Below are 17,617 nucleotides of genomic sequence, written 5' to 3'. Positions count from 1 at the left end.
CCTGAAGGGGAACACCTCAAGGTTACGTATGTAACCCTAGTTCCCCGAAGGAACAAGATGCTGCGTCTCATGCCATACTTCCAGCATTCCTGCGAGCGCTTCCCTCATTCTACCAGAAACTGCCGCTGTCTCTACCGCACATGCTTTTATAGCTTCCTGATCACACCCATCCATTGGACTGATTACACACATGATTCAGAGCATGGTCTTGCTGAAGGCGTTCCCAAAGCGTCTCGACACAGCGTCTCGTTCCTTAAGGGAACTAGGGTTACATACATAACCTTGAGGCGTTTTCTTTAGGCAAGAATGTACTTCTTTATACTTCAAATATGTGGTTTGTTAATAAAGATAACGTCTATTTGAAAATTTGCTTTTATTTTGATAAAATGTGAGATGTGAGCTTAAGGGCATCAGCGGGTGTACATCACTCATGAACCCACTGAGAACAGCCTTACCACCTGCTTTATGGCCTTACCCTGAAATAAGGCCGTAAAGCACATACCGAATATTTACTCACAAGACTTTTGAGAACTGGATGTGTTAGACTAGGGTTTTTGCTACAAAATGATGTGGAAATTATCCTGTTCACTCGTTCGCAGAAAACAATATATTGATTTAACTTTTGTAAGACATGATTTGTGTTAGAAAGGTGTATGTGAGGGAGTGACAATGGCCATGAATATTTAGTGATTCACACCTGAGAGACAAAGGGCCTTCCATAATGGGCCATCAATATGAATGTGACTGAGTCACGTAAGAAAGAGTGTGAGGAGAGTAAAATAATGTGGGTTTTTGATTATTTTGTGTACTTTATTTACAACAGCGTATAATAAAAATATACAGTGCACAGTGAAGGTCAAGGACACATGATTGAACATACTGATCTGAACACTGAGACCTGAACAGTAACACACCTTTGTGCCAAACATTCTACAAACAACAGATGCAGGTCATCTTAGGCTACTAATCAGAATGATTTCCTAAACTGGATCTAGCTGTGTGACGCATCGCGTTGTGTTCTTCTTCTGAGGTAAATCCTGCATTATTCCTCTCAGCGCCTCTTCTTCCAGAAACAAAAATTATCCGGAATGTACTCTTTACGTTTGTTTGTTAACTGGGGTGATGTAGGCGTTTACATGTTTGCACAGCTCACATGGATGTTTAGAATCTGAAAAGCGTGATCAGCTCGTGACCGTGATCGCATTAGATATAATGAGTTTAGACGGGAAAAACTGGACATCGTGTTGATTTCATACAGATTACTTTATCAGAGAATATTTGTTTTGGACGTGACTTCATTTAAAAGTAGATATTTCAAGAGTTCTATACATTTATTTCTCATGTCTTTGAGGCAAGTATTCGCTGAGATTCAGGTTTTATTTACATGTCTGTGAAGAGAAGAAGGGTCTGGCTGCAGACATGCACTTGCATTTTCGGACTTGCACTTCCGCAAGTGACGTCACTTGCAGTCTTTTTTACTTTTTATTTTATTTAATTTATTAATTATTTTTTTAGTATTCCTGGGCCCATTTAGTAATGTCAATGGCAGAATCATGCCGATGAGTGATGCAGTGTCGTCTGAGGGCCCGAAGACCAAGGGCATCAAACAAAGGTCTTCAGCCTTGTCCCTTACGCACAGAGATTTCTCCAGTTTCTCTGAATTTTTTGATCATGTTATGCACTGTAGATGATGAGATTTGCAAAGCCTTTGCAATTTTATATTGAGGAACGTTGTTTTTAAATAATTTATAAAGTCAGACATGCAATCTACCCATCATTCTTTGTGCACTTAAAATAATAGTTCACCCAAAAATTAAACTTTTGTCATCATTTACTCACCCTCACAACGTTCCAAACTTGTATGAGTTTCTTTCTGATGTTGAACACAAAAGAAGATATTTTGAAGAATTTTGAAGGACCAAACAGTTGTTGGTCCACACTGACTTCCATAGTAGGGAAAGAAATACTATAGAAAGTCAATGTGGACCATCAATTGTTTGATTACCAGCATTCTTTAAAATATCTTATTTTATGTTCAACAAAAGAAAGGAACTCTTACAGGTTTGGAACGGCATGAGTAAATGATGACAAAATTAGCTTTTTTGAGTTAACTACTTTTTTAACTTACTTTTAAAATGTTCTCCTTATATAGCATCAGCTGTTATGATTTTGTTCTAAGTGTAACCTTATTTTTAAGTGTCTAGTGTTTGGAACAGAGCCAATGTTTTCTGTTTATCAGCTCAACCCCTGTACACATGTGTGTTGGTGTGTATATATTTCTCGCCATGTCTTCGTTGAGCGGATTATGCCGCTCTAATCCCGCTCAGAATGCCCTTGCACAGCCAAGTGACGGCCACCCCTCTGCACCGCACTAGTATCTACAACTCTGCCGCCCAGGTATCCACACTTCCAAACCTCTGTTCAACTCCATGGGGCAGGCATGGATTAGCTAGTCAAGGCTTTGATGTCAGATTCTCACACAGAGTCAATAGACAGCATGAGCCCCTCAGGATTAAAATGATACCCACACCATGACGTTACTTAAGTAACAGAAAATAACAAAGAACAGAGGCTCTCTGAACTAAGAAAACGTGAGGGAATTGAAGAGAAACCTGTTAACGTATGAAGTGTGATCTTTTTTTAATGTGAGAGATTCACACTGTACATAAGGGGTGATGCATGAATGATTAATGGAAAGCATGATGAAACACTGGGGTAGGACTTTTCTCAAAGGTTTAATGCATTGTAAATTTTCTTCATGTATTAAAATGCATTCATAAAGCCTTATATTACAGTCATCAGTTGTATGAGCTTATAGATTACAATTTTTAAAAGGGTAAACCGAGTGCACTTGTAACACTGTGGATATTTTACTTCTTATAAAACTTCAAACTGCCATCATCCACATGCACATTAACATGCTCTCTGTGTGTGGAAAACATACACTGCTGCAAAGATATTCAAGGGTTTTCATTATATTACTCCTCTTTTGTTGTGAATAGATTCATTAAGTAATATATTGTTAATTACAAACCGAATTCTGGAAATGTTGGGAGGTTTTTTTTTTTTTTAATTATTTGAATGAAATGAAAACTAAAAGACTTTCAAATCACATGAGCCAATATTTTATTCACAATAGAACATAACAAATGTTTAAATTTTACACTTTTTTCCACTGAATGAGCTCATTTCAAATTTGATCCCTGCTACAGGTCTCATAAAATTTGGGACAGGGGCAACAAAGGGCTGAAAAAGCAAGACATTTTGAAAGGATTCAGCTGGGAGAATATCTAGCAACTAATTAAGTTAACTGACATCAGGCCTGTAACATGATTAGCTATAAAAAGGATGTCTTAAACCCGGCTCACACTATGCGATTTTGGCCGCGATTTGGCCGTCTGAGATGGTCAGAGAATTTTGAAAATCCTAAAAAATTCCTATAATCCTTGGCTAAAATCTGTAGTCTTTGATCGTTAGTTTGACATGTTCACCGACAGCCGATTAACGGCTGTTGCAATCAAATTTTACCTCCGACGAAATTCTGGCAGTGTCAGAATATTTGGCGCACAGTCCTGCAGTGTGACTACTCCTACGACGAACGTCAGACTGTTTTCTTTTTTTCAAGACAAGCCATGATCAGAATTAATGCTAGAGATTTCTTGTAACTGTTAATATACTTTTGATGATAGCCAACGTTTCAGCCTCGCGTGCAATGCAGCTCACGGTCACTTAACGTGTGTGGGTTGATAATGTAAAAGTTTTCTTGCACGCACCCGTTTTTAATGTCTTGGCTGTCGTACAGTCTGACATTAATAACAACTGAGATCCCACAGTGTGACATGATCATCATGTTCGTACAATCTGACAAATACAATCCTAAAGGACTTAAAAATCGCAAAAAATCGCACAGTGTGCGCCCGGCTTTAGAGAGGCAGAGTCTCTCAGAAGTAAAGATGAGCAGAAGCTCTCCAATCTGTGAAAGAGTGCGTAAAAAGATTGTGGAATTCTTTAAAAACAACATTCCTCAACGTCAAATTGAAAAGGCTTTGCAAATCTCATCATCGACAGTGCATAACATCATCAAAAGATTCAGAGAAACTGGAGAAATCTCCATAAGGGACAAGGCCGAAGACCTTTGTTGGATGCCCGTGGTCTTCGGGCCCTCAGACGACACTGCATCACTCATCGGCATGATTCTGTCATTGACATTACTAAATGGGCCCAGGAATACTTCCAGAAACCACTGTCGGTAAACACAATCCGCCATGCCATCTGCAGATGCCAACTAAAGCTCTATCATGCAAAAAGGAAGCCATATGTGAACATGGCCCAGAAGCGCCTTAGTGTCCTGTGGGCTGAGGCTCATTTAAAATGGATTGTTTCAAAGCGGAAAAGTGTTCTATGGTCAGACAAGTCCAAATTTGTTAAGTGTACGACTATCCCTTGCATATTGTAATAACCTGATACATATACATAGAGTACATTGATAGTAAAAATAATTTAATAAAAAAAAACATAAAATGTGTCACTAAGATTGTCACTATTGAAATGTTTCCCTTAAAAATAACTATTTTCTAATTTATTTTATTAAACAGAAATGTAATTTATAGTGTTGATGGCAAAGCTGAATTTTCAGCATCATTACTCCAGTCTTCAGTGTCACATGATCTTTCAGAAATAATTATATGCTGATTTGCTGTTCAATAACCTTTTTTTTTATAATCATTATATTTGTTTTTACATTTTGTGATTTTTTTTTCAAGATTATTTAATTAATAGCAAGTTTAAAAGAACATAATTTATTTTAAACAGAAATATTTACTATTATTTTTTGATAAATTTAATGCATTTTGCTGAATAAAAGTATATATTTCTTTAAAAAGAAATGACTGACCCCCATATATTCGATGCTTCAAATAAAGTGCTTCCACAGTAGCTCTCCAAACACGTCAGACAGAGACAGCTGTGCTCCCACCCCACTTTCCATATGACAATTTAGACTCTCAGCATGTGTGAATCCATACTGGTTTTAATGAGATATGTGTTTTCCTCACTCCCCAGTTAAAAATAAATGGGAAATATTCAGTTTGAATGAATGCCAAAGCTAGCTCCTGTCTCTAAGGTCAACTTTCCTTTATTCCTTCTTAATTTCCCTCTTGTCCTGCAGCCATGTTCAATCTCTTCTGGCTTGGTTTTATTGTCTGTGAACGCACAGATGTCAGCTGGTATTGACATAATCGGGAAAAGTGGCGCTGATGCAGTGACATTTGCAGTAATAGCATCTTGCTAATGTTCACATTCACACTGTACCACATGGGACAAAGGACAAAACAGAACAAATATACACACAAACCATGAATTCGACACACAAACACGAGGATTCTCTTGAATGCTAAGGTGTGAGGTGTTGAGATGGCTGTGGTTTTGTGGCAGTAGTCCATTGTTTGTTATCAACTACTGTCATAAACTGCACATGGCTGCAGTTAGTCACCATTTTATTAGGTACACCTGTTCGACTACTCATTAATGCAAATACAGTATCTAATCGGCCAATCACATGGCAGCAACTCAATGCATTTAGGCATGTAGACATGGTCAAGATGATCTGCTGAATGTCAAAACAAACATCAGAATGGGGAAGAAAGGTGTTTTAAGTGGCTTTATACATGACATGGTTGTTGGTTCCAGATGGGCTGGTTGGATTATTTCAGAAACTGCTGATCTACTGGGATTTTCACACACAACCATCTAGGTTTTTACAAAGAATGGTCCAAAAAAGAGACAATGTCCAGTGAGCAGCAGTTATGTGGGTGAAAATGCCTTGTTGATGCCAGAGGTCAAAGGAGAATGGCCAAACTGGTTCAAGCTTATTAAAACAGTAACTCAGTAACTCAAATAACCACTCGTTATGACCAAGGTAATGTATGCAGAAGAGCATCTCTAAACACACAACACTTCAAACCTTAAAGCAAAGAGGTTGCCGTAGCAGAAGACCTCACCGGGTGCCAACTAAAAACAAGAAACTGAAGCTACAATTCATACAGGCTCACCAAAATTGGACAATAGGAGATTGGAAAAAGGATGCCTGATCAGATGAGTCTTGATTTCTCCTGTGGCATTTGGATGGTAGGGTCAGTATTTGGCATTAACAACATCAAAGCATGGATTCATCCTACCTGAATCAGTGGTTCAGGCTGCTGGTGGTGTAATGGTGTGGGAGATATGTTCTTGGCACACTTAGCACCAATTGAACATCGTTTAAAAGCCACAACCTGAGTATCGTTGTTGACTATGTCCATCCCTTCATCACCACAGTGTACTCATCTTGTGATGGCTACTTCCAGCAGGATAAAATCTCACAAAAGCTCAAATCATCTCAATCTGGTTTCTTGAACATGAAAATGAGTTCACTCACATGGCCTCACAGTCACCAGATCTCAAACCAACAGAGCACCTTTGGGATGTGGGTGAAATGGGGAGATTCACATAATTCGCAGTTGACAAATCTGCATCAAATGCATGCTGCTATCATGTAAATGTGGACCAAAATCTCAGAGGAATCTCTTTCTGAAATCTCTTTCTGAAGGCTAGGGGGTCCAAGCCTAGCAAGGTGCACTTGATAAAGTGGCCGATGAGGGAATAATTGTATTGCATAAAGTAAAAAATGTATATATTTGAAACTTTTTGCATTCTGATGTGAGGTAGAGAAACAGCTGGGTGCACTAATCCGGAGCTCCCTCATGTGGCTCTGATCAGTAATAAAGTTACAGTATTACACTGGTTTTGAGTTTGCATCCTCATTTTATATTCAATTTTAATACCATCTATTTGAGTCATGGATGTTTCCAGTTACATTTCTCCTGGTATACACTGTGAATCTCACTCTCGTTCATGTAATTACTTTCAGCCATAATACGATTGAATCCTGCCACCATCTGCGTTGCATGTTTGGTCCTGCTAATATTAGGTTAATGTATAAATTAATCGTCATTGTCCTTGGCAGGAGCTTGTTTGTGTTTTCAGTTTGTCACGCTGGACTGAGAAACGCAGGAGATTAAAAATGGGCATCTTTAGTTATTTTATATGTAGCTTATGCATATAGTAAGGGGGAATGGAGCTATTTATCACACTTTTTAATCCAGTGGACATTTCATAGGCATATATCTTGAAAGTCTCTGACATCAAAAAGCGATTGAATATCTCCACCATTACTGTGATGAAAAAAAGAGATTGCGTTTATTCCACACACAGCATGTGACATCATTTGGGGTATTACATATGGAATAATTTATCATATTGGGAACCTGCCATTATACTCTTACATGCTTTTCAGCTAAATTTAAACAGCAAACCAATTATAGCATTCAAAAATGTAGAAGCTAACATTATATAAACAAATTACCCCAACTTGATATATATTCTTGTTTTGAGAACATATCCTTGAGAAAATAACTACCTTTGAAAAAAAAAAAAAATGGAAATATTACACTTGACTTGTTTAGACACTTAATTTCAGGTTAATTGCAAATAAATTAAAATGCAGAAAATGTTGAAATGTATGTTCAATGTGTTTTTTATTTAATGCAATTAGCTTTACAGTGCCAATTCAGTACATTTAAAATATGTTTACTTTAAATGTAATATTTAATAGCACAATTCAATTATAATAAAATACTTTACATATGATTTAGTTTGTTAGTCAACACATCAAAATTAGTTTGTTGATTTATGAAATGTACTTTAAAATAAAACTTTTTTTAAATGTGTAAGTGTATTAAGAAACAGTCATGAAAGTGTACTCTCTTAAATGTCCTTTCATTTCATGTATTACAATATATTATCTGTAAGTACATTTTTTTTAAATATACTGTTAAGATTTAAAGTACACTGCAAATGCATGTTCAATACAATTAAGTGCACTTCAGTTTTACAAGTTCAACGTTTCAGCTACATTCTACCATCATTATATAGTTGCTTAAATATACTGTATGTCAACCTGCTTCTTGTCTTAACTTTGATAATAAAAATGTTATGACACTGAAACATGTTATTGTCAGTCCTCTGTCGTGTCTGTCATGTGTTCCCGCCTCTTGTTTCCATATTTGGTCATGTTCCTGTCCTTGTTAAGTGTGATTATTAGTTAAGTCTTGTCCAGCTGTGTTTTAGTTATTATCAGTGATTGTCATGTGTATTTAGTTCCTGCCTGTTTAGTTAGTTTTCGTCTGGTCTACTCGTTATTCCCCGGTGTTCCTGTCTGTGTCAACCTTGCCTTGTCTTGCCCTGTCCTGATGTCCTCATTAAAGACTATTATTTTGAAGTTTATCCTCGTCTGCATGTTTCTCGTTCCTCCCTGCTGTGTGCACCGTGACAGCTATAGGAAGACAGAATTAATTTTAATTAATTAATTTTCAGAAATGATCCAAGTCCATGACAGTTTGGAATATATAATTAAAGTTGTCTGCGATTTTATTTTTTGATGTTGCATAAAGAAAATGCAACATAAAGTTCTATAATATATATGATATTTATATCCATCTGCTCATTTAAAAGGAAATATATGCTTGTCATATTATTTTATTGAACCTACAAGCACCCCACGGTTGAAAAGTGTCACGCTGTAACAGTCGCTGCTTCTAATAGAGAGAAGCTGGTCTACTTTGAATAAGAGATTGAATCGACCAGGCTTTGCTATGTAAATGCATGCTAATTTATTCGTGAGTGATGTGCAGATGTTGGGCAGATCAGTTGTAGAGGGGCAAGGGGACATGATTTCTGTTCCATGTTCATTTGTCATCATCTGTGTTTTTTCACAAGGTGGTCAGGGTGTGATCTGATCCGACGACCCCCGTGCCATGCTTCTCAAACAGAAAAGGGGTATAAACTCAGGGAACATGTACATGCTGAGCTCAAATGTTTCATTGAACTACACTTGAGAAATCACATAGTGTGGCCCTCCGGGTAAGTACTAAATTCGGTTGGTGTTAATCGCTGACTTATGACTGTACAGCTGTATGGAGAGTATAAATACAGAAGAGGTCATGATGATTTAATGTTTGTAACACAAATGCACCCGGATTCAAATGGCTGTTTTGCTGAGCATTGCATTTTGTGCTTGACATTACCTCAGCTATTTCATATTAGTTATTTGTAGGATGCAGCAAATGGCTCGGAGACTCTGGCCTTTTGCAAAATGCATTTACATAAGCAGAATAATTTATTAAAAAATAAAATAAAATGAAATAAAAAATCTGATGACTAAACTGAAGCATGCTTTGTATAACTCTGCAATGTGTTCATGAGCAGGAGGTATGTCAGGATAGAAGGTAGGGACTGTTAGACAATTTTGTTTAAAACACTGTTCTTGTGTGTGTGTGTGTGTGTGTGTGTGTGTGTGTGTGTGTGTGTGTGTGTGTGTATATAATTATTATTTAATTATTATTATTATTATTTTTTAAATAACCTTAAACTCAGTGTAACTGTGGAAAACCATCTCATAATGGTGCTCAGACTAAAAATGTAATGGTGTCTGGTGCCCTCATGTGGCTCTGGCAGTAAACACATCCATTTCCAGCCAACTACTTCATGTGAAGACAATATATTGCCTACATAGCCAGTGGGAAATGCTTAAAGAGATAGTTCATCAAAAAAATGAAAGTTCTGTCGTTTAATCACCCTCGTGTTGTTCCAAGCCTGTAAGAGTTTCTTTCTTCTGTTGAACACAAAAGAAGAGAGTTTGAAGAATGTCAGTAACGAAACAGTAGACAGTAACAATTTATTTATTTATTTTTATTTTTTTAGGGTTAGGGTTAGGGTTTGTTGTTTTGTTGTTGTAGGGAAGTCAATGGCTAACGTCAACTGTTTGGCTACCAACATTTTTCAAATTATCTTCTATAAAATGTCTGTGGATAAGTTCACATAAACTAAGGTCCCAATATTTTATTAATTGACCATGAAACCATGTAATCCATTCATTTTCCAAACCACTTTTCCTCTGGGTTGCAAGGATGCTGGAACCTATCCCAGCGTCTTGGATCGCAGCCAGGGGAAACACTCTGGACAGATGGCCTTCTGGCCTAGAAAGAGACCTAATACATGTAAGATATTTGGTTAGATTTGTCAAATTATATAATTATGTGGGATAATGTCAACTTTCACAGAACCAACATTGTTGGGGAATGGTTTGCTAAGCATGAAAGGATAACACTAGAGTTCCTTCAACCATACTCCATTTCCTGAATCAGATATTTCAGCATGGAGATGGACCAGATAACTATGTTGGATGCTATGAATGTTGCTTGTGAGGACAATCTCTGGAAAATCTCTGGTAAGACCAACAAGAATGAAAGGATGTCACCTAGAAATGTCAGTGTTATGTACAGTGAGGAGGTACAAATTAATGTTTTTGTAAATAACTAGAGCAGATTAATTTTGTGGCAAACTCATTTCACACAAACTGCACGTGACTAGCCAATTTTTATTTTTTTATTTATTTTTATTTTTTTGGACTTCCACAGTTATTTTCCTAATTTTTAAAACTTGATATATAGGCTTGTACTTCATCCAAGTCTGAAGGTGCTGTACACAATGACTTCGACAGAGCAGCATGCATGTCATGCTTTCAGATCCTCGACAACCCACAAGCTGACTTAATCAAACACAGACCATCTCAAAGTCCTGCTTCCACCCCCTTATCTGATTGGCTGATGTGGAGCGCTGGAAAGAGTTATGCAGAGAACGCCTCTTCCCATAAAAATGTAGGCAACTTTAAAAAAAGCATCATTTTGGATCTTAGACCACTGTCGAGAGGAAAATGGCATCAGCACATGACAGAGCAGTTTTACAGGCCATCTTTAACCCTACCAGCCCTTTTGGAGATATCCCTGGATTAAATCAAGAAGATGAGCTGACAGACGATGGTAAAATGAAGATTGATAAGTGGATTACATATGCAAAGTTTGTGTATCTATTGAGTCACTTAATGTTATATTGCGATAGATAGATAGATAGATAGATTTCTTTCAAATGCTATAAAGATGTATTCTCATTGTGAACACTACTGTGTATTTCTTTCATATCGCTTTCTTTAGACAGTGTTTTTGACCCAGAGCTAGTGAAACAGGTGAAAGATCTGGAACTGCAGGGAGTTTCGGCTGCTGAGTCTGGAGACCTGCCCGCTGCTCTTCAGCATTTTAACCAGGCCATCAGGATCCTGCCTCAGAGGGCTTCAGCCTACAACAACCGAGCCCAGACCAAACGCCTGCAGGGAGACACCAAAGGTGATGCATTTCTTCTTTCTCTCACAGAATCAGCTGAAAGGTTTTAAACTTGTATTTCTGCAGTTCTTTTTTCAGAGTCCATGATGAAAATACATTAACATACCAAAACCTTTTACTGATGTTCTCACGGATTGTGATTGGGGCAGATTATTGCTTAATAAAAGCTTATTTTTGTGCATTTCCTTGCACAATACTACCTTAAAAATATTTTCATAGTGCATGATTTGTAAACCATTATATTTTGTATAATAAAACCAGCTCCTTATGTATGGCTAAACACATACTTAACCATGGTTTTACTACAAAAAAAATAAATTAAATAAATAAATAAAATACTATAGTTAAACTATGGTAACCACAAATTAGCTCCACATTTGCCTTGTTTAAATCCATAACATTTCCTTTGCTCTGTAAACTCCAAATTATTAATATTTATTATTTATTTTTTAAATAACACAGGCTCATTGGGACAAAAAAAAAAAAAAATTGTGACATTTCTGCAAATATTATGCTGCTCCAGTGAGTGGGGCTAAAAACATGTTCAGTTTTATCTGAAACAGATGAACATAAGTCTCGCAAAGTTGTATGATGTTTGTGGTTGTATTAGTTCTGTATCATGTTTGATAATATTGTATTACTAAGCACTACCCTGACAAAACAAAGCTAAATGTGATATAAAATGCATTTTCCGAAGCAACCATGCCATTTTAGCTGGTCTTTAGATAAGTCTTTAAACTTGTTCATTGTGACTCACGTATCACAGGACTCAAGCAAATATACTACATTTGTACTCTTATAAAAATTAATGGTTTTATTATAGTAAAACTGTAGTAACCATGTTTTGTTTGTTTGTTTCATAACCGTTTGAATAACTATAGTCTTACTACAAATACCATGGTTAAATTATGGTTAGTGAAACAAAACCATGTTTAATTTTTGGGTTATCTAACTGAACTTTATATATTGCAGGTGCAGTGGACGATCTGGAGCGTGCCATTTCTTTCAGCAGCGGCATTGGGCGATCAGCCTGCCAGGCTCTGGTCCAGCGTGGGCTCCTTCTTAGGTTGACGGGTCGTGATGAGGAGGCTCGGGTGGACTTTGAGAAGGCAGCAGCTCTAGGCAGTGAGTTTGCTCGGCAGCAGACTGTGATCTTGAACCCCTACGCTGCCCTATGCAACCGCATGCTGTCAGAGGTCATCAATAAACTACGTAACCCAGAAATGTCAGACATGCCATAGAGATGGAAAATATGGATGGGAAGTATATACATTGTGTTGTAACAAAGGCATACATTTATTAGCTTTGTACTTCCCTGGTTTTCATAAGTGAATAAAGTCAAATCTTTTTCAGGTGATTGTCACTTTGGGGGACATGTGGAGAATTAATGAATATATGCATATTCATATATATATATATATATATATATATATATTAATAGATAGATAGATAGATAGATAGATAGATAGATAGATAGATAGATAGATAGATAAATAAACTTTTTGAGGGAACTTTATGACTTTATGATGGAAATAAACTTTTATAATAGAAGAGTGAGAAATATTTAAGATACAGGTCACTGATTAAATAAGTAAATGTGTGACATTGATTATGTGATTGTTTGTACAGATTCTAAAATCATGCTAAAGAAAAACTGAAGATTTTATACACTTGAGTGTTGCTGTCATTAATCCAAGGACAAAAAGACATTGTTTTGTTTTATAAACGTATAAATCAAATTGTTATGCCGACAGTATAATTTGTCACGAACCAGGTATTAAATGCAAAATAGAAGCATTTTCATAAGTGTTCTTTGGCATCTTACTAAATATTATACATATATAATATTAAAGTGATAGTTCACCTGAAAATGAAAATTCTGTCATCATTTAGCCACTGACTTCTATAGTATATATATATATATATATATATATATATATATATATATATATATATATATACACTACTGTAGAAGTCAATGGCTTCTGGCAACTGTTTGGTTAATAACCTTCTTCAAAATATTTTATTCTGTGTTCAGCAGAAGATATAAATGTGTACAGGTTTGGGACAACATAAGTGTGAATAAATTATGACAATACGACCCCTTTAAGTTGATTTTTGAAGTGTGCGTATACAACGGTGTATTTTTCAGCCACTAGACGTCAGCAAAGATCTGTCAAAATTTAGGACAGTTTACCCCCGCAAAAAAAAGAAAATCCATTCAAAGTTGACACTGACTAAAGCATAAATTCGTCTAGAAGATATCTGATGAAATCATTGCTTGCAGCATGCTTTTATTTGATATGTCCACAGCTTGTGCTACAAACGTGTCTCTTATTCTGTGAAGACACTATTGACTAGTGTCTGGAACTCTCCTCTTCTCTCCTGGAGGTCTGTCATGCTGGGTAACGCCACAGGTTCACTTCTGATCTCCTTCTGGTAGAAAGGACAGACCTTCAGGTGTTCTGCCATGGGGGGCATGTCCTCAAAGACCCATTTATCCACTGGAGAGAACAGACTGCTAAACTCCCATGCCTACATGGAGATGAGAAAGGTCTAATATATCATTACGTCATTGCAAAAAAAAAAAAAAAAATCTCAAGTGGTATATACATTTCAGGCAATACAATACATAACATTTTACAATAATAAGAAAAAAGATACTGTACAAAATTAAGAGGAGGTTACTTTAAGTAATATTATTTCTTACTGACATTATGACATTATAAGGGTTAAATATCTATGCGCCTTTAAAATCAATCCAGTGCATTATACATTTACTATCACTATGGAGATCGCTATTCCAGACCACTATTCTTATTGGCTTTGCTCAATGCAGGCTACACCTCCTACTGGTTAAATGCTAAGATTTACTTCCCATACAATGGCCAAAGAAAGAAAGTGACCACCTGTCATCCAATAGCAAATTTTCAACAGTTTGTAGCTGACTGACATGGAGCCAGGGAGGGTAAAGTGACCCATGTATGTCCTCTGCTGCTGACCCACATACCTCAGAGAACAGATAACAGAGCACCATCGTACTTAGGATGTTTATCGTGCCCTCCGACACGGCTAATGCTCCTGAAATAAAATTAGATGGGCTGGAAAGCATTGAAGATTTTTTTGGATGCAACTGTAACTGTGCACATGATTTTTAGACTCATGGGAGTTGACTTCTTTTATGGTGCCTTCCCAGCCAACAAGAACACACTAGAAATATATATATATATATATATATATATATATATATATATATATATATATATACACATATGACAGTAAAACCTCAAAAATGTCCTAGAAATGATCTGGGAACATTCCTAGAATGATAGGAATTGGTTTCCATAGAGGAACATACATTAATGTTTGGGGAACATTTTGTATTTGCTGGGTTTATGGTGTTTTTAGTAACTTAACAGTTTTACTTAGTATGAATTGGCTTAGTATGGGGCAAAAAAATTAAATCAATAAAAAAAAGCAGCTTAAAATATCTTATTTTGTGTTCCACAGGAAAAATAACAGTATACAGGTTTATATTAGAAAAAAACAATTACCTTTTTTCGGGCCCTCCAGGTGAATCCACCATGAGAATATGTCTTTTTTTCCCATTTGAGGGACACCATGCCCTTCTGCTGAAGAACAGTGCTGCACACTTCTCTCATTAGCTGGGATACCTGAGATAGACGACCCAAAGACACACTGTCCAGAAAACTCACTATGTGTTGTAAGATCTCAAAAGGAAGTCTGCTCAGAGAATCTAAATTCCTTGCTCGTTTACGTTCACTGCTAACAGTTTTTACTCCTTTGTAGAGTGACGCTGCCACATTTGGTTGTAAGATGAAAGTGCTAAGATCTGTATCATAGCTTATGGTAGCCCGATATTTAGATGGTCGAAATTGCTTCTGGCTAAAGGTGCAACCAAGGTAAGCCAGCGGGCACCGCTGTAAAAACCAGCCACTAAGACATGACTGGATGTCTCCATGCATGTTCCTAAAGTGCCAGGGGTATTCATCACGCCTGAAGGCATGACAGCACAGGTAAGTAAAGGCTGAGCAGGATTTATTGTGTCTCCTAGTCACACATTCAGTCTGAATCTGTACATGTAAGTTTTGAGGATGGTCCGCGATGACATCGGCCAAAGATACATCATTTTTGAAGGGAGCAGAATGGAAGTCATAGGTCTGGGTGCCAAAGTCGACATACAACCCGTCGGTTCCAACAGTCTCACAAATCTGATGTCCTTTCAGTTCTCTTTCTAGACAGCACAGCAGTGTGGTCTCTACCTCATTCGCCTTTGGGAGCTCTTCAATGGCAATGCCTAAATCAGATGTGTCCACATTTTGGTCTGCCTTCTTAACCATTTGAGATGGATCCTTGAGGTGGCTACGCTTGGCTTTGAAACTGGTCGGCACATTGAAAGAGTGTATTGTTTTAACTTCAATAGGCTCTAAATTTCCATAAACAAAATCTTTGTCTTTAGGTGTGCAAGCAGCCAGCTGGCCGAAGTTGATAAGCATACATCCATTGTGCACCAGATACATATTATACTCTGCCACGTTGACCTCTTTACGTAGTCTATCCAGAACACCATCTTGCCAAGGGGCTAAACCAGTGCTGGCAACCTCTGCATCGTGGGAATTCTGAGGGGTCACTTTTGGGTCTTCTTTGTCCTTAGTCAGACAACATTTATCCTCTAAATTCTTCACAGCTTGCTTGCATCCTTCCTTCTCCTTTGCAAACATTCTCTCCCACATCCCGTAGTTCTCCAAGCAGGCCACATCTTTACTCTTAGCCAGGGCCAACCTTTCTTCTTGGGTTAGTTCTTGTACCTCTTCCCCATTGAGACTATTCTCCAATATCTCTTCTGGGTTTAAGTTCTGATACTCCCAGCACTCTGGATCAACACCTCCTACAGCACCATCCAGTGGAACTTCAGGTTCTTCCATCTTCTCTGTCAACTCAGGGAAGAGTGTCTTCATCTGAATTGAGCTAAACAGAAGCTTCTGGTCCCTAAGGGCCATAGCAAGGTCCAACTGACTCGTGCAGTTCGGATCCTGGAGGGCATTCCTGTAAAAGGTGGTATCAGTCTCATTCACAGGCCATCGGTTCCATTCCAGTGTACATGTGATGACACTGGCAGGACACACTTCTAGGTGCTGAGCAAGTCTTTGACGAGTCATAGTCATGGGACAGCCATAACCAGAGTTGAGGCAGGGTACAATTTCCTTAGGGCAGAGAAGACGATGCTCGTCCTCTTTACAAAGGTGGAAAGCGGCTCCGCATTTCAGCTGGCAGGAAATGAAGATGCACGATGTGGGGATGTCTACGGGAACCTTGCAGTGCTGGTTATGACATTTTTCACAGTGTGGATGAAGACCAGAGCTGGTAGTCCTATTCTTGCCCTAGAGGTGACAATCCAATACATGTATTTGTTGCCCAAAAGATAACCATTATTGTACTTACATTGTTTGATAGTTGATACATAACACTTGCTTGTTTGAAAGCAAGAAATACATGACAACTTTGAAACTCGAAGCTTACCATGACTGTTGATATTTCTTGAGTTTGAAAATAGATTCTGTAATGAGACAAGGGAATAGACACTGAAAGGAAACAAGTCTCGGAAATGTTCCAGTGTTGCTATTGTCTAGACAATTATTGACTTGTCTTTCTAGAACAGACACAACATAAAACCACATAAGGAGACAATTCTCAGACTACACTGAATAAATGTTTACATATCAGACAATAAAACAAACATAGTTTTGCTTAGATGAGCTTTTTGACCTTAAAAATAGCAGAACTTCTAAGAAAACCGTTTATAATGCACATGCACCTTCAAACACAGACAATCTTTGAATTTCGAACAGTAAACAGGTTTACTCATTATTATGACAAAACACATGCACAATTATTACTCACGAGAGAGACCAGTAACACACACACTTCTAGAAGTCTTTGTTATTGTTAAAGGTCTTGAGCATAAATACAGGTCAGTCTCACTTACCCTTGCCTGCCCTGGCGATGTTAGCATGACTCGTGTTTGTTTAAATGGGTCTCTGTGGATGTAAATATCTTTCCTCTGTTCAGCTGTTATAAATAGACAAACAGGCAAGTCAGACTAAGCCTATGAGAAACAAGGTTACACACACACATCACACACAATTACTATTATTTGTATGCCGTGCTAACTGATTGTCAAGAATGATCAATATCATTGAGCTACCACTTAAAAATGAGGATAATAGCTGTGTATTTAACAAGGAGTTTTGGACTGGTGAGTAAATATGAGTAAATTTATAACAGGAGGCTATTATGTTGATCCATAATAAATGTATTCAAAG

At 37.4% G+C, this 17,617-nt stretch overlaps 2 protein-coding genes across 3 annotated transcripts; one reads left to right on the top strand and one right to left on the bottom strand.

Moving 5' to 3' along the window:
• Positions 1-10,762: 10,762 nt before the first annotated feature.
• On the top strand, positions 10,763-13,374 carry ttc36 (tetratricopeptide repeat domain 36). The gene is made up of 3 exons (XM_058751892.1): positions 10,763-10,916; positions 11,088-11,276; positions 12,246-13,374. The coding sequence occupies exons 1-3, from the start codon at positions 10,811-10,813 to the stop codon at positions 12,512-12,514; spliced, it is 564 nt and encodes a 187-aa protein (XP_058607875.1). The 5' UTR covers positions 10,763-10,810; the 3' UTR covers positions 12,515-13,374.
• Positions 13,375-13,528: 154 nt separating this feature from the next.
• LOC131524559 (F-box only protein 40) lies at positions 13,529-17,331 on the bottom strand. Of its 2 annotated transcripts, none has more exons than XM_058751750.1 (4): positions 17,196-17,296; positions 16,815-16,852; positions 14,828-16,675; positions 13,529-13,808 (listed from the first exon to the last, which is right to left on the bottom strand). In XM_058751750.1, the coding sequence occupies exons 2-4, from the start codon at positions 16,815-16,817 to the stop codon at positions 13,608-13,610; spliced, it is 2,052 nt and encodes a 683-aa protein (XP_058607733.1). In that variant the 5' UTR covers positions 16,818-16,852; positions 17,196-17,296; the 3' UTR covers positions 13,529-13,607. The 2 variants fall into 2 exon arrangements, with proteins under 2 accessions (XP_058607733.1, XP_058607732.1); XM_058751749.1 differs by having other exon boundaries at positions 13,530-13,808; positions 16,815-16,851; positions 17,281-17,331.
• Between the last annotated feature and the right edge of the window lie 286 nt (positions 17,332-17,617).

The sequence above is a fragment of the Onychostoma macrolepis genome, chromosome 18 (assembly GCF_012432095.1).
Source record: "Onychostoma macrolepis isolate SWU-2019 chromosome 18, ASM1243209v1, whole genome shotgun sequence".
Taxonomy (NCBI): domain Eukaryota; kingdom Metazoa; phylum Chordata; class Actinopteri; order Cypriniformes; family Cyprinidae; genus Onychostoma; species Onychostoma macrolepis.
The sequence above is the reverse complement of the archived record's forward strand: the minus strand, read 5'-3'. Positions and strand labels throughout refer to the sequence as shown.